This window comes from Pseudophryne corroboree, chromosome 9 (assembly GCF_028390025.1).
Source record: "Pseudophryne corroboree isolate aPseCor3 chromosome 9, aPseCor3.hap2, whole genome shotgun sequence".
NCBI classification, from domain to species: Eukaryota; Metazoa; Chordata; class Amphibia; order Anura; family Myobatrachidae; genus Pseudophryne; species Pseudophryne corroboree.
In genome coordinates this window covers 327561925-327584538 of record NC_086452.1, presented here as the reverse complement: position 1 = coordinate 327584538, position 22614 = coordinate 327561925, and the positions used below count along the sequence as shown (strand labels likewise).

General features: G+C 43.6%; 1 protein-coding gene across 8 annotated transcripts in view; it reads right to left on the bottom strand.

The window, feature by feature from the left end:
- Nucleotides 1-19907, bottom strand: part of LOC134958139 (TRIO and F-actin-binding protein-like) — a 145735-nt gene extending 125828 nt beyond the window's left edge. For 3 of the 8 annotated variants that reach the window (XM_063940522.1, XM_063940521.1, XM_063940523.1), the window contains exons 1-4: nucleotides 19842-19907; nucleotides 11337-13175; nucleotides 937-993; nucleotides 6-74 (exon numbers count right to left, since the gene is read on the bottom strand). In XM_063940522.1, the coding sequence (XP_063796592.1) occupies nucleotides 6-74; nucleotides 937-993; nucleotides 11337-13031 (1821 nt within the window). In that variant the 5' untranslated portion in view covers nucleotides 13032-13175; nucleotides 19842-19907. Of the gene's footprint in view, nucleotides 1-5; nucleotides 75-936; nucleotides 1036-1192; nucleotides 1666-8196; nucleotides 8455-11336; nucleotides 13176-19841 lie in introns of those variants that run through there. The other 5 variants (XM_063940526.1, XM_063940527.1, XM_063940528.1 and 2 more) reach the window with 5 other exon arrangements.
- Between the last annotated feature and the right edge of the window lie 2707 nt (nucleotides 19908-22614).

The following is a 22614-nucleotide window of genomic DNA, read 5'->3' as shown; positions in this document are numbered from 1 at the left end:
CTTACCTCTTCAGCATTGGAGTCTCTGTAATATCGGAGGCTGGAATCTGTCAGAACAAACCAGTGTTTCTTCCACTAAAAGAAAAAAATATATATATTAAAAGGTGTGAACAATGCACGAAGCAGTGGTTCTCAAACTCGGTTCTCAGGACCCCACAGAGTTTACGTTTTCCAGGTCACCCAGAGGTGCACAAGTGTAGTCATTACTCACTGATAAATTTTAAAAGATCCACAGGTGAACGTGAACTGTTTGGGGTCCCGAGGACAGAGTTTGAGTTCCTGTGCACTATAGCACGTATTCATATATTAAACAGTTTCCATGCACAGGCTTCAGAATGCAATCGGACACTGCTCTTCCACATACAAATGCTATACATGCCAGCTATATGTAGCACTGCTGCATTACATATGTTCTATCTATGGCAAAAGTCCAAGGTGGCAGCCACAGGAACACAGTTATAAAACAGAAACACAAAGATGGAGCAACAGTTATTATAAAGGAGTTCATCTTATGCTGAGCATTATATACCCTATACAATATACAATATATATATATATATATATATATATATATATATATATATATATACACATACATACATACATATACACACACAAATATTTTTTGGACTGCAGTATATGCTGCTTAATCAAGGATCCAGGTAGTAACGTTTTGGTTTCTATAAACACTCAACTGTAATTCCTACTACCAGGTAGTAACCTAAATCAGGTAATATAGGTCTTCTAAATGCAATACAACTATTGCAAATATTATTATTAATTTATAAAACTTACAATATACTAGTTTTTATCATCTTACACCATTTAAAAGACATTACAATTGAAAATATCCTTGTCTTTACGGCCCACACCATTCCTAAGGCACAAACTCAGCAAATAACGACACAGTGTCATAACAACCAAGGTATGTACTCACCTCTCCATTGCCGTCAAGCAGGGACATCCAACCCTTCTTGAAGTTCAGCAGGTCTGGCTGTAGGGAGGAAACACACATCGACTGCAACTGAACATTCAGCTGTATACAAAGAGTGGGACAGGTGGATGGAAGAGCAATGGAATGAGGCACGAATGAGATGCATAACAGAGGCCAAACAAAAAAAAGTGATACAACAACACAGCCATGTACATATTGGGTTAACCAGGCTTCTTCATGCCTGACTGATACTTCATACCTCCAGAGCAGTGCTGGCACCCAGTTCTGTGGACGCAGAAGACCCTTTACAGGGCAACATGTGGACGTCTCGCTTCCCGATTTCCTACATATGTCTCTGTTAATTATAGTCTCATGATCGCCTGTCCCTCTTTTATGTTTCCTTCGGAGTAAGAGGACTCGGTCATGTTTTGGACAGGCTCTCGCACGGTGTACTCAACTGCTACAAGAAACCGGCTCTCTCACATTCACAAATAGTGGTCTCTGAAGTTTAGGTGTATATTTATATCTGTCTGCTGCTACTTTTCTTTCATCTAATAATTAATCTACATTTTCTAACTGTATATGCTAGAGGCATGAAGGACCTATTATGCATTTTAACTACTTAAATGACTAATCGGCTACTAAATCTTCGCTGCAGGACCAGCACTGTCTTATCTGACATTTAGTTGTGTCCTTCTCTTCAGCCCTTTCCTTCTCCTATTACTGAATACTTGTCTATAAGAGAAAGGACTCCAGTGAATCCCACCCCTTGGCCAAGTACCTCTGGTTGGAGGGCAAAGGGGGGCAGAGAGACATCTGAGATATTAGGCAGATTCTGTTTCACCCTTTCAATACCACAAGAGAGACTACCGAAAAGTGAGACTGAACTACACAGAGCATGACCCAGGATTTCAGACATTCAATACCACAGAGGAATACAAAAAGACACTTAACTCTGTACACAGACACAGCAAGAAGAGAAACGTCAACGTACAGCTGGTCAATAAAAGAAACACATATAGGGGCAGATGTATCAAGCATTGGAGAAAGCTAAACCAGAGAGAGATATCTGCCAATTAGCTTCTAATTGCCATTTTACAGGCTGTGCTTGAACAATGACAGTTAGGACCTGATTGGTTGGTAATTTATCGCGCTCCAAGGTTTGATACATCTCTCCTATAGAGAGTGAAGTACAGTAAGCCATAGTGAGAAGTTTAGTGATGACAACTTTTTGAAAAAAAAAATTAAACATGTATCGAAGATGGCACACAGTGAAAACAAAAAATACGCAACAAATACACAAATATAAGACACCTGGGACAGGAAAGAGGTAACACACAAAAATCATCTGTAGAGAGATGAAGAAAGATCTGTGTAAAAGAAAGGGAAACCGTTAAATGGAGAATCGGTGAGCGGCAAAATTAGATCTCTCTTTGGTTGACAACATGAACATAAAACATGGCCTGGGTGTACATAGTAAAATTGCAGCTATCTATCGCCCACCTGGGCATTCCAAACAATTTCTGGAAGATTATTCTGCCTGGCTCCCTCACTTCCTATCTTCTGACATCTCCACCATCATCATGGGTGATTTCAATATTGCTATTGATTGTCCAAAATCTGCTGCTCACGCCTCCAAACTACTCTCTCTAACCTCCTCTCTCGGACTCTCCCAATGGACTGACTCCTCTACTCATCGGGAGGGCCACTGCCTTGATCTAGTATTCACCACACTATGCTCCGTTTCTGAACTCACTAACACTCCTTTACCCCTCTCAGATCACAACCTTATCACCTGCATGCTCTCCTCTGTTAATTCAAACTCTGTGTTGCTGAAGTCCTCCATTCCTCCTCAAAACCGCAGAAATATAAACACAATTAATCTCAAGAACTTTCCACCTCACTCCAACAACTGCTTTCACCTATTTCTGCATTCACCTCTCCTGAGATGGCTGTATCACACCTGAATGAGACTCTAGAACTAGCCCTTGATGAAGTGGCTCCGGCTACCCATCACACTCCACTTAGGCCTAGATGTCAACCCTAGCACTCTAAATTAACAAGACAACTACAAAAACTCACACGTAAACTTGAACGTCAGTGGCGCAAATCTCGTATTTCAAGTGACTTCCTCATATATAACACTGTCTACCACTCTTATAGAAATGCCCCGGGCACTGATAAACAAACATATTTCCAAACTCTTATCTCTGCTCAAGCCTCTAACCCCAAACTACTATTTAATACATTTAAATCACTTCTCCCTCACCTACCACACCAGCCACTATCAAGGCACAAGATCTTGCTTCCTACTTCAAGGAGAAGATTGATAAGATCCGAGATGAAATGGTATGCTCTTTGGCAGCCAGTGACCTGCTCAGTTCTTTACCTGAACCCTCTGGAACTCTCTTCATTTGATCCCACAAATGAAGATGAAGTATCATCACTCTTCTCATCCTGCTTCTCTACTACCTCTCCTCTTGCTCCTTTACCCTCACAAATAAGTACAGCTCTGTGTCTGGTGCTCATCCCTAACTTAACTAACATCTGTAATCTCTCTCTACTGGTATTTTTCCTTCACTCATGCAGTGATTACTCCCAATTAAAAAAAAAAAGTTCTGACCCTAACTCTCTCTCAAAGCTACTTGAGAGACTTGCCTACAATCAACACACACTTTCTTAACTCACACAATTTATTGGACCCACTTCAGTCAGGCTTCCATTCCCAACACTCCACAGAGACAGCACGGACTAAAGTGGTTAATGATTTGGTCACTACGAAGTCTAAAGGCCATTACACACTACTTATTCTTCTAGATCTATCTGCCGCCTTTGACACTGTTGACCACTCTCTTCTCATACAAACACTACAATCCCTAGGTCTTAAAGACACATCCCTTTCTTGGTTCCTATCCTACTTATCTAATCGCTCCTTCAGTGTTCGCTTCACGGAATCTACCTGCTCTTCGCTACCTCTTTCAGTTGGAGTACCGCAAGGCTCAGTCTTGGGTCCTCTGCTTTTCTCTATCTATACCTCATCTCTTGGTAAACTAATCAGCTCTTTTGGATTTCAGGATCATCTGTACGCAGATGATACTCAAATCTACCTATCCTCCCCTGATTTGCACACATTTGTACTGGGCCGTGTCACTGAATGCCTTTCTGCCATTTCATCTTGGATGACATTTCGCCACCCCAAACTTAATATTCCAAATACAGAGTTAATTATATTTCCACTGGCCAATAGTAGATACCAACCTGATATCTCTTTCACTGTTGAAAACTCAACAATCTACTTTACCCCACAAGCTCGCTGCCTAGGTGTCATACTTGACTCTGATCTGTCCTTTGTTCCCCACATTCAATCTGTCTCAAAATCATGTTACATGCATCTAAAAAAACATATCCAAAATACGACCGTACCTTACACAAGACCATGCTAAAACTCTAATCCATGCTCTCATCATCTCCCGCATTGATTACTGCAATAGTCTCCTAACTGGTCTTCCCAAAACGAGACTCTCACCACTACAATCCATTCTGAATGCAGCTCCAAGGCTAATCTTCCTCGCTAGACGTTCATCGTCTGCAGATCCACTCTGTCAGTCCCTCCATTGGTTACCTGCATTCTACTGTATTCAATATAAAGTACTTTTACTCACACACAAGGCCATTAACCAATCTACACCAACGTACATCATAAATCTTCCTATCAAATTGCATCCACTTTGCACAGTCCACACATATCCTCACGTCTTCTCATCCTTCCTCTCAACCCTTGTTCATCATTGCTGTGTGACCATATCCTACAGCCCACCAAGAACCTTTGCAATCTCGTTGACAACTATGCAGTAGATAGTACCTATCCTTGTGTATCCATGCCTGTTTCTCTATAGATTGTAAGCTTGCGAGCAGGGCTACCTCTATGACTGTTTGTAATTACCCAGTTTTGTTATATCATGGTTATTTCCAATTGTAAAGTGCAACGGAATTTGCTGTGCTATATAAGAAACTTAATAAATAAATAAATAAATAATTCAGACAAAACAAAGAGGATGGAAATATATGAACATGGACGGTACATACATTAGACCAGAGATTTTCAACCTTTTACAACTTGCGGCACACTGAACAAGATTTAAATATTGCCAAGGCACACTCAAATATAATAGTGATGCATGGTGCAGATGCGTGTCCTAGGATGTCATGTCGCAGCTTCTCCATATGTAAATGTAACAAAGCGCTTGAAACTATGTAAAGCCCTTAGTCATGGATCATGTAGCCTGAAACGCGTTGGAGAAAGCGCTAATTTCACGGACTCCAAAAAGACTCTTACTCACTCCACTTTGCTTTTACCAGCACGTTGCTGGTTTCTTTTCAAGCCGCCTCACAGACCGGGACAGCAATCAGTCATTCAGCACCGCACGGTGCAAGTGAGTAGCGGCCAGAGAGAGCAGCAAGACGGAGCGGGGGAACCAGCCAGAGGAAGACGGACATCACCACCTTGATAAGGTTGGTAGTATAGGGAAAGTTAGGTGACCCGGACTTCACTTATACGAACCTCCATCAAACGGCATATATGGAACCTCTTTATTTACATCTGGAGACCGCAGCACATTCATAAAAAGGGCTGTAAACATTTACTAACTCCTTTTTTTTTTCAGGAATTGCGCTATCCTTTCATATACAAACGGTTACAAATACACTCATTATACATAGTTTCAAGCGCTTTGTTATATTATTTACAATCTATTTCAAAATACAGAGCAGCTAAAGCACCAAAATCCCAGTCACAGCATGGTTATTTTTTATTTACTTATAGTTTCTCCATAGGTAACACCTGAGCCACATCTGAGAAAGCCAGAAGAGCGCAACACTGCCCGGGCCCAAAATTAGAACTGGCTCTGCAACCACTAAACACACCAGTATTGATCAATCCAGGGCCTCAGTAGCGGCAAAACACTGACGGGCCTGGCTCTGCTTCTATGGTGGCACACCTGGAGACTGCTCAGGGCACACTAGTGTGCCACGGCACAGTGCTTGAAACACACTGCATTAGACTAATGCTCAATAATGTTTCTGATGCATGAGAATTGTGTTAACATGCAATTGCTGCATAGATCATATGAAATAACAGAACAGCAGTAAACACACTATATCACAAAGTTTACTCAACAAATAAGAAAAATATTAGTAGCAATATTGATACTCGTCATACCCCTTGATTAATAATTACATTTACCAATTTCAAGGGGCTTTTGTCATGTATTGCAATGGGAGTAAGGAGACTCATCCTAAGTCCTGTTAACATCACGGATGGTGCATATTCATAATGTATATATCAGTTTTCCTGAAGTCAATTTTTTTTTCTTTATTCAGACACACACAAATTGCCTTATCAAGTACCAGTCCTCATAATTCACTACAACACATCTTAGGCTTGCACACAATAATTTCATTGAGGCAATAACCAGAAAGTCTGCGCTCATGTTGTTATGGGGGGGATTCAAAGGAAAAAGATAAGATTGTGACTATCAACCAATCCGCTCCCTGTCATTTTTCAAACACAGGGCGGGGTGTACCAAAGGAATGTGGTACATCCCGCCACTTACTGTATTGATGCTGATCGCATAAGTACTAACATATGCGATCAGTATCGCAGAGAACAGCTCTCCTGATAAGAGCTGTCCGATGCAATGCGGCTGCTGGATTTCCGGGTCTATAACCCAGGAGTCCATCTGCACATGCGCAGAGCAGTGGCGGCTTCAAGGGATGCTGGGAGGGTTCCTTTCCACATAGCAACTGCAGAAGAAGCCCCATAGGCAGGCCCGACGCTAACCGCTCAGCAAAGGGATGCAAAGCAGGGAGGTGCTAGGAAGAAGAGGCGCTCTCCCTGCTCTGTATCCCTGTGCTGAGCTGATGTCCCTGCTACGCCACCCTGTCCTCCCTGCTGCTGCCGGCTGCTGCGCCTGTCACACTCCATGACAGGCAACGGCGCCGGCAGCTACAAGCCTCCTCTCCCCTGTCACAGACTCACAGTGCAGTGTGCGGACGTAAAAGGGGGCTGGGCTACACTGTAATAAGGGGCGGAGCTACACGGGACCAGACTGCAACACAGGGAATAAGCTGCCAGACTTCCTTATGTAAGTGGCTGGAAAACAAGTGAGTGAGTGAGTATACAGTATCTGTGTATATGCATGTGTGACTGTGTATGTGTGTAATGTATGTACAGTGTGTGTGACTGTGTGTAAGCGTCACTGGTACAGGGAGCGTTAAGAGTGTGAGCGTCACTGGTACAGGAGGCGTTAAGAGTGTAAGCGTCACTGGTACAGGAGGCGTTAAGAGTGTAAGCGTCACTGGTACAGGGGGCGTTAAGAGTGTAAGCGTCACTGGTACAGGGGGCATTAAGAGTGTAAGCGTCACTGGTACAGGGGGCGTTACGTGTGTAAGCGGCACTACTACAGGGGGCGTTGAGTATAAGCGGCACTACTACAGGGGGCATTATGTGCGCTGTCCCTTTGTACAGTATGCGAAAGCGCAAATTTATAATTTGCCGTGGGTGACGAACACCCTAGCATAGGCTTCTACAGCGGAACGCCAGCTGGGTGGTGGAGACCAGGCCAACGGAGGGAAGTACACACGAAAATGCGGTAAAAACCCTGTTCTTTTTCACTTTACTACATCCTACCCCCAGCCCGTAAAATGTATGGCAGAAGCGGATTAGCTAGTACTTTATCTCTCACAATTTTATCGCTCCAAGTTTAATAAATACCCGCCTATATATGGTACATATAAAATATACCACAAAGCTTACATGTTAAATACTATGGTAAAGAAACTGAAAGTTCTCAAAATGAGAAATGACTGAACATCGTCATAACATAAAGCAGAAATGATCTATTGCAATTATGCTGACTGATTAAATCAAGTTTCTCAACAGCATTTTACTAAATATTCATTCAGCCTTTGGCAACATAAAACGGCCAGTAAAATTGTATATATTTAAGATGCAATACAAGTATTTAGGGCCAATGAACTCATTGACACAATCACAAACCATTTACTTCCTAAAAGTCCATTTCATAAACACACCAGCATAGCTATGAGAACATGTAAAGTATCCATATATTAATAAACCTCACACCCTTCAGAGGACTCCCAGTTACCATGTGATAAGCAAACACTCTGAATAGGGCTCCATTCACAAAGCACACACAGATACAGTATAGTCAGACAGGTAGCCGAGCACCCTGTCACTCTCACCGTCATGTCTGTGCCTAGCCCTGCAGTCACAGAGAGATGATCCGGCCTCCTCGTGCGCTCAGTGGGTTGCAGATCGCAGCCCTGTCCCGGACAAGGCGGATCCCTCCCTCCCTGGCTTCACTGAACGGTCTCCAACTTCTTTTCTTTCGCTTTTTTTTTTTTTTTTTTTTTTTTGTAACCTTTTATCTCTGTTTCCTATGTATTTTTTATTTTATTTTTTTACAAACTTCCTGGGAGGGGACAGGAAAAACTAACCCAGCTAGGAAGGAGGTACCAGCTGGGAGGGGGAAGCCTAGAGGAGGGGAGAGGTAAGTAACCGGCCAATGAGGAAAGTGAAGAAAAAAAGTAAAATAGGAAGTTTACACTGAGACAGAGTTACACATACAGGAACTAACTGCATAGCACGGGCTCAGCTGCTGCTGCTGCAATTCATACACAGCCACATTATACCACATAGTCGCTGGGAACATACCGGAAGCATACATTCCACACTGTATCTGTCTTACAGCCTATGCTGTGATCCAAATGGGGCATGTCATTTTACCAAAGCACCAAGCAGTTCACCTTCAGTAAACTCTAGGGCATGCTGGGACTTGTAGTTCACAAACGTGGGAGTGCCTCAGGAAACCTAATCTAATGCCACAACAGTTTAGTGTTGGACTGCATGCACATGAAAGGAAGTACATCCTTCATTATAAAGTTATTATTCTGCAAATAATTTCCATTCAAAATATATTCTCCATACGGTTAATCACTCAATTCACTTAGTTAAGGACAGATTAAGTGCACATTCCTTCCAATAGTGGAAGATGGCCATAGATTTTAAATATGAATGAAGAGATTAGTACACTTTGAATTTATGCATGACATTTGCGAATATATATATATATCATATAGAGTATAATAAAAATAATAATAACAGGGGCTTGACAATGCAAGTTCAGGAAGCATACTGTACCTCTGTGATCTTGCTGGTCACTATGGGGGTCTTTCCGAGTTGATCGTAGCTGTGCTAAATTTAGCACAGCTACGACCAGGCACTCAGACATGCGGGGAACGCCCAGCACAGGGCTAGTCCGCCCTGCATGTCAGTGCCGCCCACCCCCCCACCCCCCGCCGCAGAAATGCAAAAGCGTCGCACAGCGGCGATGCTTTTGCATCTCAGGAGTTACTCCCGGCCAGCGCAGCTCCTGCGGCTGGCCGGGAGAACCTCTTTGCTGCCCCGGGTCGCAGCGGCTGCATGTGACGTCACGCAGCTGCCGCGGCCCGCCCCCCCAACAGTCCGGCCACGCCTGCGTTGGCCGGACCGCGCCCCTTAAACGGCGACTTAATGCCGCCGTCCAGCCCCCTCCCGCCCAGAGGCGATCGCTAGGCAATGATGGCCCTCGGCCGTCTGGCATGCGCCGGCGCACTGCGGCGCATGCGTAGTTCCGACCCGAACGCTGCGAAAAACTGCAGCAAGCGATCGGGTCGGAATGACCCCCAATATGTCACTCCAAAACAGCACTTTGTGGCCAAGGGGTGTGGTATACAAGGGCAACAGTTATTGGTCAACAGTGTCTAGGTTGACCCCAAAAGGTCAACATGCAGAAGATCGACATTGACAAAAGGTCGACGTGGGAAAGGTCGACACATGATAAGGTCAACAAGCTTTTTTGTTAATTGTGGTGCCATTTTCTCCATTATTAGCATGTGGAACCCCAATAAATGTACTGCATTCCCTCGCATGGCACGCTTTACTCGCACATGTCACTATTCCTAAATGTAGTCCACGTGGATGGTACAGTATGAAAAAGTTAAAAAAAATTACAAAATTCCCAAAAATTCATTTTGGTCTTTTGCTGCGTCGCCCATTATCATGTCGACCTTTTGACAATGTTGACCTTTTGTCAGTTTCAACCTAATTCATGTCGATCAATTGAATGTCGCCCAAGTAACTGTCAACTTATCATCCGGATCCCGTGGCCAAGCCACTAAATTAATTGCCCCCTTTATACTGAAACAAGCTTATTAGAAGTAGGGATATGCCATATCCAGCATTCTGTTTAAAATTTGGCAAAATACTAAGATTTTGATGGAAAATTCAGATTTGACCAAGTCTTTAGGGTTTGGCAAGTAGAATATAGATGCTGATTTCAGGGTGCAGAACAAAATTAACAATTGCAGGACTAAAGTGTGCAAAGATTGGTATCATTAAAGGGCCCCATACACTACGACGAGGTATCGCATGCGCTCCCCCTACAACTCCCAGCCAGCAGCTCCTGGACTCACGATATCATGATTCCAGGTCACCTTCACTCATGATGTGCAAACGTTAGATCGCATGTGATCTAACGTTAAGGCACATCAACGCAAGCGACAGGGCCAGATCTTACCTGCTGCAGGTAAGATCTGAAATCCCTGCTTTCGACCCCCGGGAGTGCACCTCGGATCGTAATCGTAAGTGGACCACACACAACGTGGGCCACTTAATCGCAATACGTCGGCCCATGGTGCATGGTTGCCTTAATGACCCCCTGTATATGGTTAACATGTAAATTATGTTGTGTTATGTATTTCTCTAAAAATATGTTAGTTGTGTGTGCAGAAGGTGACAAATTTGTACCACGTGGTGAAATTACTGTTAGCTAGTGATTATTATTATTATTATTAATATCTTTTATTTATAAGGTGCCACCAAATGTATGCAGCACTGTACAAAGTAAACATACAAAACATTTTACATTACTATATTTATGCTTACTCCTATGCTTATGTTTATTCTTGCCACAGAAAATAAGAACATTCATAAATACTGAAACATAGATACATAGATATTAGTCTGCAAATCTATACACATTATTGACACGGAATGCGCTCAGCATCATGTGACCAACGCCGGAATCCCGACAGCACTCAGGAGACCGGCGCCGGATCACTGACAGACAGAGTGACAAATGTGAGTATAAGAGTTCTCCATTAGGGGCAGGGCCCGGGGGGAGGGTTACGGTTAGGCACTAGGGGGGAATGTTAGCTCTAGCCAGCATCCTGACCGCCGGCATATCGTATGTATTCCATTGACACATTTAAACGCTTTGCTATGTATTTTGATAGTTGACAGAACACAGACATATAGCACAAAAGAGGGAGGACCTACACACCTTGGTTGGATTTGCAGTGGTATTTAAGTACATGTCCCAGTTCTCAACATACTCTGGAGTATTTCTGTCAGCAGGGGACTGTTCGCTCTGGTGGTACTCTGTATTTTTCTTAGTATGTGGATATTTATTTTTAGGATATAAAGATGATTGCACTTCAAAACCTGAAGTCCATAGAGTTGTTATAGAACATGGGCTTAGGAAGTCATATTGTGTATTCTCAGATGTATTTAATATTTGTAGCCCCTTCAAATCAGATGAAATGGGTTCTGGTGAAGGCATATGTGGTCTCTGGGAGCCACTCAGAATGGTATTTTTGGGAGGTGTTTTTGGATTCTGGCATTCACTTTTTACAATTTCTAATGGACTCCTAGATCTGCTCTCAGGTTCTTGTGGAGATTTTTTTTCATCACAAACATTTTCTGTCCCAGATTTTGTTAATGTGTCCATACTCTGTGAGTTGCCATAATCCGTTTCTTGAATTGTACATGTTCTAGTTGACCTCAGTACAACTTTGGACAGAGGGCTTTCTGTGCCACTGTACCATTCCACAAGCTGTTGGGACTGTGGTTCTGGTCTGCAACAAGAAAGTGGCCCTGCAGGCTTGTATCGAGACCACCCTGATTGATTTGTTGCCTCTTGCATACAGTTGGTCTCAGTATATAGTGGCTCCTGTTCAGAAAGAGAACTTGATGGTATATTGTGTTGTGTTTCCTGAGGGATCCTGTCAGTGGCACTTTCGCTGGGATGGATTTCTTTAATTCCTTTAGTATGTGAATGTTCATTTTTAGGATACTGAGCAGGCAGTCCCTCAGATCCTGCAGATGCCGTCTTCAGACTCAAGAAGCCTTTGTAGTTAATCTCAGGAATATTTGATACATGAAACTCTTTCAAATCACCAGGCATGGGTCCTGGTGAAGGAGTGTATGGTCCCTGGGAACTCCTCATAATAGTATTTGAAGTAGGTGTTTGTAGTCTATGTAATTCTTTTTTCATTGGTTCTGGTGGAGTGTGAGCCTTGCTCTCAGAATCTGCTCGAAATAACATGGCATTGCTAACATTTGGATACTTAGCTTCAGGTAATAAGTGCAGCCCTTGGGAGTTTCGTCGACCAAATTCATGGGGAGATGCAGGACGTGACACAACAACATTTGTTGACGTACTACGACCAAATTCATGGGGAGATGCAGGACGTGACACAACAACATTTGTTGACATACTACGACCAAATTCATGGGGAGATGCAGGACGTGACACAACAACATTTGTTGACGTACTACGACCAAATTCATGGGGAGATGCAGGACGTGACACAACAACATTTGTTGACGTACTACGACCAAATTCATGGGGAGATGCAGGATGTGACACAACAACATTTCTTGACGTACTACGACCAAATTCATGGGGAGATGCAGGACATGACACAACATTTGTTGACGTATCCCATTTTGTTTGCAATGCAGTTGCACTTGATATAGTTTTAGACAATGGAATTTCGGTACTATTATAGTAACCCAACATATGTTGGTTTTGTGGTGTGTGACTAGAAAGAGGTCCTGCAGGCTTGTATCCAGACCATCCAGAATTATTTTTAGTCTCTTGCATATAGCTGGTCTCGGTATACAGTAGTTCCTGTTCAGAAAGAAAACCCAGTGATCGATGGTTTTGTGTTTGCTGAGTGTGTTTGGATCCCATATAATGTAACTCTGGTTTATTAGAGGCTGATGGTTTATACTGTTGCTCCAATTTCTGTGGCCTATCAAGCTGTTGGTATTGTGTAGCATATGAATGACTAACTGGAGCTTTCTCAGATGTGTTTGGGATACTTGCTCGACGACCCTGGAATACATTGTTACAAAAATAAATAAATTATATTTATGTATTGATTATTGTTCATCAACATTAACACAAGTCTGTTTCCAAAACTCAGACATATTTAGGGCCGCAACTAGGGGTGTGCAAAAGGTGTTGTCACCCAGGGCACAGAGACCAGGGGGCGTCACCATATTTCCCCCACAGCCAGTGAATCTGGCTAGCAGTGTGACAGGGTGTCCTTTCAACATTCTGGACATTCACCCTTCAGCCTGTCAGCCACCCAAAGTTCTTCAGAAAGTGTCGTACTTCCCAGTGCTGGTGGCTCTGCACCCATTTCGTGGCATAATGCCATCCACTCATTGGGCGAGGCCGGCACAAGGTGCAGTGCCGACCTGTTATGGCTCTGGACACATTTAACTTATTTGTTTTCTGAATATTTTTACAACAGGAGAAACCGTTCATGTTTTATCTCAAGAAAATCTACATGTGCTATGTCACTCATTCATAGATGGAAACATATATATGAGTAATGTGCCAATTTTCCCCTGCAAATTATAAAAACCTGTCCAGTAAATGTATCCTTTAATGAAATGCACCAGTTACAAGCACAACACAAATGTTTTATTAGTTTCTATGGGATATATGATATTTATGCTTTGTTTGTTGTTAGTTTGTATTGCATGTAAACATTAGGGAGACTGTAGTAATATAATAATGTAGGTTAAGAATGTATATAAGTCCAGTAAAGAAAAACTGTTTACACATTTTTCCATATATAAAATTATATCTAATTGAATGTTGCAATTGTTTTATTTTGTTATATTAAATCGTCTGATTTCTATTTTTTCTTTCTCTATACCCTGCAGATTACACCAGAAATTGTTACATCCATCAGCGGAGAGGCTCCAGTTTCTGACATATAAAGCAATTTAAATGTGTATATAGTATTAAAGCTGGCAGAAAGTGGGATGATTCAAGACCTTATACAGTAAGGATTGCAAAATTTGCGATTCGCAATCCGGCTGATTATCAAACGGCTGCGCATGCATGGCGTTCGCATTGCGCAGGCATGAAGGAAAATAGCAACAAAAAATGCGTACAGATCGTAATCGCAATGCAGCCGCTGTTTGACTTACAGGAAGCTGGCGTTTCTAGGCGGCAACCTGCCGTTTTCTGGGTGTGTCTGAAAAACGCAGGCGTGCCCAGGCGTTTTTAAGGAGGGTCTCTGACCTCAGCGATGACCACTTCCAGCCATTTGCGTCTCAAGAATTGTGGACGACTTTGCCTGGTGCAGATGTTCCGGTAAATGCGTATATTTTTGCGATTAGACCACATATTGTGATGCATTCGCAATTTCTGCAATGAGTGTTTTTTCTCTCTTTCTGGGTGGCAACTATTTGATCACAGCAACTACTTTTTAGCAGAAATTGCAATCCTTGCTGAATAAGGTCCTTTGCTACTAGACACAATGAGCAATAGAGGCTGAGAAGGTGGACCCAGTGGCGTAGCTACAATGTGAGACGGATGGTCCAAGGGGATCCACATTGCACATCCTACACCCATTTATTATACTTGCACAAATCACCAGGAAACTAGCGCAGCAGCCATTTTCCTAGAGTCTACTCACCTGTGCTGCCCACGAGAGAGGAGGGAGTCCGCATGGAGACTGTACACGGGCCCCCTCCTCTTTTATGCCATCCCCGGGTGGATCACACATGACATCAATGTCACCTGTTTGTTATGATTCCAGCACTCTGGTCTGGGGAGATCTTATAGCAAGGACCTGAGCACTGGAACGTAATGCTGGGAAAGGGAACGGGAATAGCCCCTGGCGCCCTAACTCCGTTGTCTCGCCCGTGCTGTCAGAAATCTCTTGCGAGACTATGGTTGCTTGAGCCCATGGCAGCCGCTTTTGAAGGGTGGATTACGTCTGCCCAACTCCGATGCCCCCTCAGGTCTTAATGGGAGACAAAGAGAAATCCGAGACAGGGTTATAACAAAGGGCCCTCTAACTAAACAACAAAGCCAGGGGCTACAGACTAACCTAAAACTAGAATATGTGCGGAAAACCGCCAGGGAAAAGGACAACCAAAATACCCACTTGTCCACTCTCCTACCCGGCACCGGCGAGTTCCGGAGAGGACTTGTGGAAGCGGAAACCTCCGCAAATGCTCCGAAACAGAATACAAAATGAAGCGGGCTAGGCCGCAGCACGCGGCAGAGCCGCAACTCACGAAAACCACACGAGATCCTCTGGCGACTATTGCGGGCAATTGAGGACCAGAAGACTCCTTGGGATGAGATGACAACTCCAAGATTCAGGAACTCTGAGGACAGGAATGACCGGACACAGCAGGACTGGAACAGACGTTCAGCAAACCTAAACAGCATGCACGAAGCTATTACCGGCGTCTGTGTGAAGCACTGAGAAGGTATTTAGCAGGGAGTCCTCCAATCAGATGTTCAGAGCCTGATTAGCATAAATGCCGTGCAGCTGCCTTGCTGCACGACCAGAAGACAAGTGTATGTGGTTAACTTGATTGACCCTGCAACGGGGAGCGCGGTCCGCCCGTGGCGTCCCCGTTGCTAGGGTCCAGGCGGCTCAGCGCGCCCGGCGTCCCAGCGTTGCTAGGGAGCCGGCGGCTCAGCACGCACGGCGTCCCAGCGTTGCTAGGGACCCGGCGGCTAGCACGCTCGGCGTCCCTAGTTGCTAGGCGCCGGGCCGCGAGGACATCGCGGACCACGGCGCCTAACACTGTTAATGTGATGGGAAGATGACCACACATACAACAGCAGTTATTTTCTAACCAAATTTACCATCATGCCTGATCAGTTTCAGGCTAACATAGTAACATAGTTATTAAGGTTGAAAAAAAGACAAAATGTCCATCTAGTTCAACCTTTTTTTTTATAATTCTTACACTAATCTGTACTTAACACTATTTTAACTATACTGACCCAGATGAAGTTACATTATTAAGGCTAACTAACACTATAAACTTAAAATGCTATATCCTTGGATATTTATTTCAGTTAGGAATTTATCTAATCCATTTTTAAACATATTGAGTCCACCATTAATACCTTCTCAGGAAGTGAATTCAAAATCCCTACTGCCCTTACTGTGAAGAACTCTTTCCTTTGTTAGGTATGACATTTTCTCTCCTCTAACCTCAGGGGGTATCCACGTGTCCTGTGTAGAGATTTTTTAATAAACAAATCTGCTAAATCCTTGTATTGTCCCTTTAGATATTAGATATTTGTAAATATTAATAATGCCTTCTCTTAGCCACCTTTTTTCGAGTGTGAACATATTTAACCTAGTAAGCCTTTCCTCATAATCCAGTGTCTCTAACCCCTTAGTCAATTTGGTGGCTCGCCTCCGAAACCTTTCAAGTTCCAAGATGTCTTTTTTGTGGAGCGGTATCCAGAACTGAACTCAACATTCAAGGTGCGGCCGTACCAATGATTTCTAAATGGCAGGATTGCACTCTCATCCCTTGACTCAATTCCCTGTTTATGCATGCTAACACCTTATTTGCTTTTGATGATGTACTATGACATTGGGTACTGCTAGTAAGTCTATTACCAATGAGCACCCCTAAATCTTTTTCAACTGTTTCCCCTACATTTTTCCCATTTAGTTTGCATGATTGTTTTTAGTCCCACAGTGCATAACATAACATTTTTCTATATTGAACCTCATTCTCCATTTGTCTGCCCAACCTTCCAATTTAAATAGGTCGTTCTGTAGAGACTCAACATCCTTGTCTGAATTTATTATTCTACACCACAGGTTCTCAAACTCGGTCCTCAGGACCCCACACGGTTCATGTTTTGTAGGTCACCTGTTGATTTTTAAAATGTGACAGTTGGTGATACACAGTGCACCTGCTGGGTGACATGGAAAACGTGAACCGTGTGGGGTCCTGAGGACCGAGTTTGAGAACCACTGTTCTACACAGTTTAGTATCATTTGTAGAGACAATCAGCTCCTAACTGCCATGTTATAGGCTGTATTTGAAAAATTACAGTTAGGAACCGATCTGTTTGTACTTTGGGGTACTTTGGGGTCTATGTACCCTTGGAGAGAAATAAAGTGGATGGAGATTAAGTACCAGTCAGTCAGCCACTAACTGCCATTTCACATGCTGTCTGAAAAATGACAGGAGCTGGTTGGTTGGTACTTTATCTCCATCCACTTTATCTCCTTTCAAGGCTTAGTAAATAGACCACTAACTGTCATTATTTATATTTTCTATTTAGTCGTCAAAACAAGTCCCATTATGGAATAACTCAAATGTTCTCCTGCAAGTTCTCCAGCGTCGCTCTCAAGGCTCCAGGCTTGCTCCAGAGATCCGTTTACCTGTGTCCTGCTATACCTGCCTTTCCTGGTTACTTTCCTGCTGCCAGAGACTTCCACTATCTCCATCTCAGTGTGTTACCAGTCTGCGGTGATCAATCCAGGATTACCCTCACAGGCTCCGGATATTGTCGGCTCCCAGGCTACACCATCGGTTCCTAGACCATCCCTGCACTCAGCTTACAGGTCGCATCATCAGTTCCCTGACCAGCTCTGTTATTGGCCATTTGGCTGCCCCATCGAAAAATACAGACTGTCCTCACGCTATCGGCTGCTATACTGATTTAGTCATCCTCAGTTACCCAAGTACTCCTGAGTTCACTATCTCTGACATACTTACCTTTTCATGTCACCATCGGACTCACTATCGATGGTTAAGCACTTCAGTATAATCCAGTATTAAGCATCCCTGTATACCCAAGTGTCTCGCATCTTCCACTTAGAAACCTGAGCAGAGGGCCGCGACCTTCCCGTCAGTCGCAGCGAAGACCATATCCCCTGGCGGGGGTCACTGGCAAAAACCCCTGGCGAGTTAGAGTCCACGCCTTTGCTTCAGGTCTTGCCAGTTCTCTGTGCTCACTGTGTAATCTTCCAGAGTGCTCCAGCATATGACTTGTCCATGTCTCAAGCCACCTAATTCCTGCCTCCCTGCGCCCTCCACTGGTTCACCCAGGTCATTACCGGGAACACAATCAGACCAGCCGTGACAGCACCCATTCTTGGGACATTGACCCCCTTGCTCACAAAGACTACAAACATATGTGGAACTCATGGAATGCTCTATAATCCACTCCTGGCAGTCAGTTAATTGCGATGTTTTGGGATATTATTTCTATTCTTGTGCCAATAATTGTATTGATTATATATTTGTGAATATTCCTCAGCTCCCTAAGCTGCGGAGTGTTAATAGGCATCCATTCTCCTGGATAGATCATTCAGGGAATCACTCCAAACTGAGCTGGCAAACTTCCAGAAGAAGTGGCTCTATTGGTGCCTACATTTAATGCTCCCACTTAATCCCGCCTGCCGTGCAGAACTCCAGTCCATATCTGATGTTTTTTAAATTAATGAATGGGTATTGAAAGTGCCACTTTGTCTCTGACTCCTCTCTACATCCTCCACTGGCTAACCATAGTGCTATGGCCTTCCTTCATCTATTTCCCATTGTTTAATTCAGCTGTCCTTGACCATTTGGACCTGCTATGAAAGGTCTGGATTTCAATTTCTTTCCCATCCTTTGTAGACCTTCAAGTACTGTACCATATGGTTTTTCTAGGAGCCAGTTACATCACTATCTCCAGATAACATTTTTACATTTTTTCAAAAGTCCACCTCTCAAGCAGACCATGTTCCTCATTTGAGTGACTGCATCTCCACAATCACTCTTCTGTGCATCTTATTTCAACCCTTTATAGTTCTCTTTGATTTCCTGTAGCAAGCGCTGATGAGCTTAATGAGCACAAGGGAATAACAATCTGGAAAAGACACTTACGTCAGATAACTAGTCATATATTTGGCATTGCTTATATGTTTGATTGTATAATGTTCCACAAAAAATACATAGCATATTTCTAAGCATATGTCTGTTGGCATAACAGTGTCTGGACATGGAACTTTCTCTACATCTTGTGTACTTATCCTAAGTTTCATTACCCATGGCTATAGCGATGTTTTCCTTTAGTCTAAAGTTCAATCTGCTTAACCTTTCAATTTCTGGAGGGCAGGCTACTAACACCAGAATAAACTTGTTGAGTATATTTTCAACTCCACCATATTTTTAATTGCTGTATCCTGGAAATCCACAAGACCACTGACATTTAGAGGAACTCATCTATCTCTTTTTACAAAGCACAAATTTCCTCTAGAAATATCCATTTTCATCTGGGGTGTTGTGCCTTGATCTGTTCTACCCAACTGAATTAATACTGTTATTACCCATTGTTTTAGTGGAACCCGCATTGGCCCTTTTGACACAGATCTCCCTTACCCCTTATCTTGTCAGGTTTATCTTTGTCACCTTCTGCTCCCCCCCTCCCCCCCCCCACCACCACCACCAACACACACACACACACACACACACACACACACCTCCTTCCTTCTCCTTTGTTGCCTTCCAAATATTTCATCCAAATGCCTCCTTTTTTGGGCAGTTTGCTGTTGCACAATACAAATAAGTATATTAACTGTTTCAGACTCTTTTTCTTGAAGTTTGTATGCAGTTACCGTACTTCTTTTTGAGTAATGTGACATAGATCTTGTGTTTTATATTAAGGTGTCTAGCATTTGTTGACTTTAGAAATGTTATTTAAAATAAAACAATTGTTTACCTCTCTGCTGCGGCTGTCAAAATGAGAGAAACTCCGTTGGTCATGGGAGGCCTCTGTTTGCTGTGGAGTCTAAAATATAATTCATGGCTGATTAATGGTTACATTATAAAATCTATGGCCCTCATTCCGAGTTGATCGGTCGCAAGGCGAATTTAGCAGAGTTACACACGCTAAGCCGCCGCCTACTGGGAGTGAATCTTAGCTTCTTAAAATTGCGACCGATGTATTCGCAATATTGCGATTACTAACTACTTAGCAGTTTCAGAGTAGCTTCAGACTTACTCTGCCTGTGCGATCAGTTCAGTGCTTGTCGTTCCTGGTTGACGTCACAAACACACCCAGCGTTCGCCCAGGCACTCCCACCGTTTCTCCGGCCACTCCTGCGTTTTTTCCGGAAACGGTAGCGTTTTCAGCCACACGCCCCTGAAACGCCGTGTTTCCGCCCAGTAACACCCATTTCCTGTCAATCACATTACGATCGCCGGAGCGATGAAAAAGCCGTGAGTAAAATTACTTTCTACATAGCAAAGTTACTTGGCGCAGTCGCAGTGCGAACATTGCGCATGCGTACTAAGCGGATTTTCATTGCGATGCGATGAAAAATACCGAGCGAACAACTCGGAATGAGGGCCTATATACACAGGTATGGTTTGACTGCAATGTTCTGTTAGAGGAATACACAAGAATAGATATAGTGTTAGTAGTGTTCACGGTAATGCTTTTTAAAGGTCATTTACGAACACAAAAAAATCTGGATTTGCAACAAAAGTACAATTTCTTCCTCTTTTGTGACAACAAGATCCTATTTCAGCCCATATTTGCTCATATATACGTTTACAGATGGCTCTGAATACAAGTGAAAACTGTTTTGCTTTTTCTAATGGTGACAGCTAATGAAATTGGGGTGTTCTTTGTAGACTGCAGACCAGCCACACTAATGCAGCTGATGCTACTAAAAAAAAGAAAAAAAAAGGTATAATTTCATTAGTGAAATAGGATATTGTTATATATATATATATATACTCTTATTGGAGTACCAACAAAAAGATACTTGAGACAGAATCAAAAATAAGAATTTACTTACCGATAATTCTATTTCTCATAGTCCGTAGTGGATGCTGGGAACTCCGTAAGGACCATGGGGAATAGCGGCTCCGCAGGAGACTGGGCACAAATAGAAAGCTTTAGTACTACCTGGTGTGCACTGGCTCCTCCCCCTATGACCCTCCTCCAAGCCTCAGTTAGGATACTGTGCCCGGACGAGCGTACACAATAAGGAAGGATTTTGAATCCCGGGTAAGACTCATACCAGCCACACCGATCACACCGTATAACTTGTGATCTGAACCCAGTTAACAGTATGATAAACAGAGGAGCCTCTAGAAAAGATGGCTCACTACAACAATAACCCGATTTAGTTAACAATAACTATGTACAAGTATTGCAGACAATCCGCACTTGGGATGGGCGCCCAGCATCCACTACGGACTATGAGAAATAGAATTATCGGTAAGTAAATTCTTATTTTCTCTGACGTCCTAGTGGATGCTGGGAACTCCGTAAGGACCATGGGGATTATACCAAAGCTCCCAAACGGGCGGGAGAGTGCGGATGACTCTGCAGCACCGAATGAGAGAACTCCAGGTCCTCCTCAGCCAGGGTATCAAATTTGTAGAATTTAGCAAACGTGTTTGCCCCTGACCAAGTAGCTGCTCGGCAAAGTTGTAAAGCCGAGACCCCTCGGGCGGCCGCCCAAGATGAGCCCACTTTCCGTGTGGAATGGGCTTTTACAGATTTTGGCTGTGGCAGGCCTGCCACAGAATGTGCAAGCTGAATTGTACTACAAATCCAACGAGCAATAGTCTGCTTAGAAGCAGGAGCACCCAGCTTGTTGGGTGCATACAGAATAAACAGCGAGTCAGATTTTCTGACTCCAGACGTCCTGGAAACGTATATTTTCAGGGCCCTGACTACGTCCAGCAACTTGGAGTCCTCCAAGTCCCTAGTAGCCACAGGTACCACAATAGGCTGGTTCAGGTGAAACGCTGAAACCACCTTAGGGAGAAATTGAGGACGAGTCCTCAATTCTGCCCTATCCGTATGAAAAATTAGGTAAGGGCTTTTATAGGATAAAGCCGCCAATTCTGACACGCGCCTGGCTGAAGCCAGGGCCAATAGCATTACCACTTTCCATGTGAGATATTTTAAGTCCACAGTGGTGAGTGGTTCAAACCAATGTGATTTTAGGAACCCCAAAACCACATTGAGATCCCAAGGTGCCACTGGAGGCACAAAAGGAGGCTGTATATGCAGCACCCCTTTGACAAACGTCTGAACTTCAGGAACTGAAGCCAGTTCTTTTTGGAAGAAGATCGACAGGGCCGAAATTTGAACCTTAATGGACCCTAATTTTAGGCCCATAGACAGTCCTGTTTGCAGGAAATGCAGGAAACGACCCAGTTGAAATTCCTCTGTAGGGGCCTTCCTGGCCTCGCACCACGCAACATATTTACGCCAAATACGGTGATAATGCTGCACGGTTACATCCTTCCTGGCTTTGATCAGGGTAGGGATGACTTCATCCGGAATGCCTTTTTCCTTCAGGATCCGGCGTTCAACCGCCATGCCGTCAAACGCAGCCGCGGTAAGTCTTGGAACAGACAGGGTCCCTGCTGGAGCAGGTCCCTTCGTAGAGGTAGAGGCCACGGGTCCTCCGTGAGCATCTCTTGAAGTTCCGGGTACCAAGTCCTTCTTGGCCAATCCGGAGCCACGA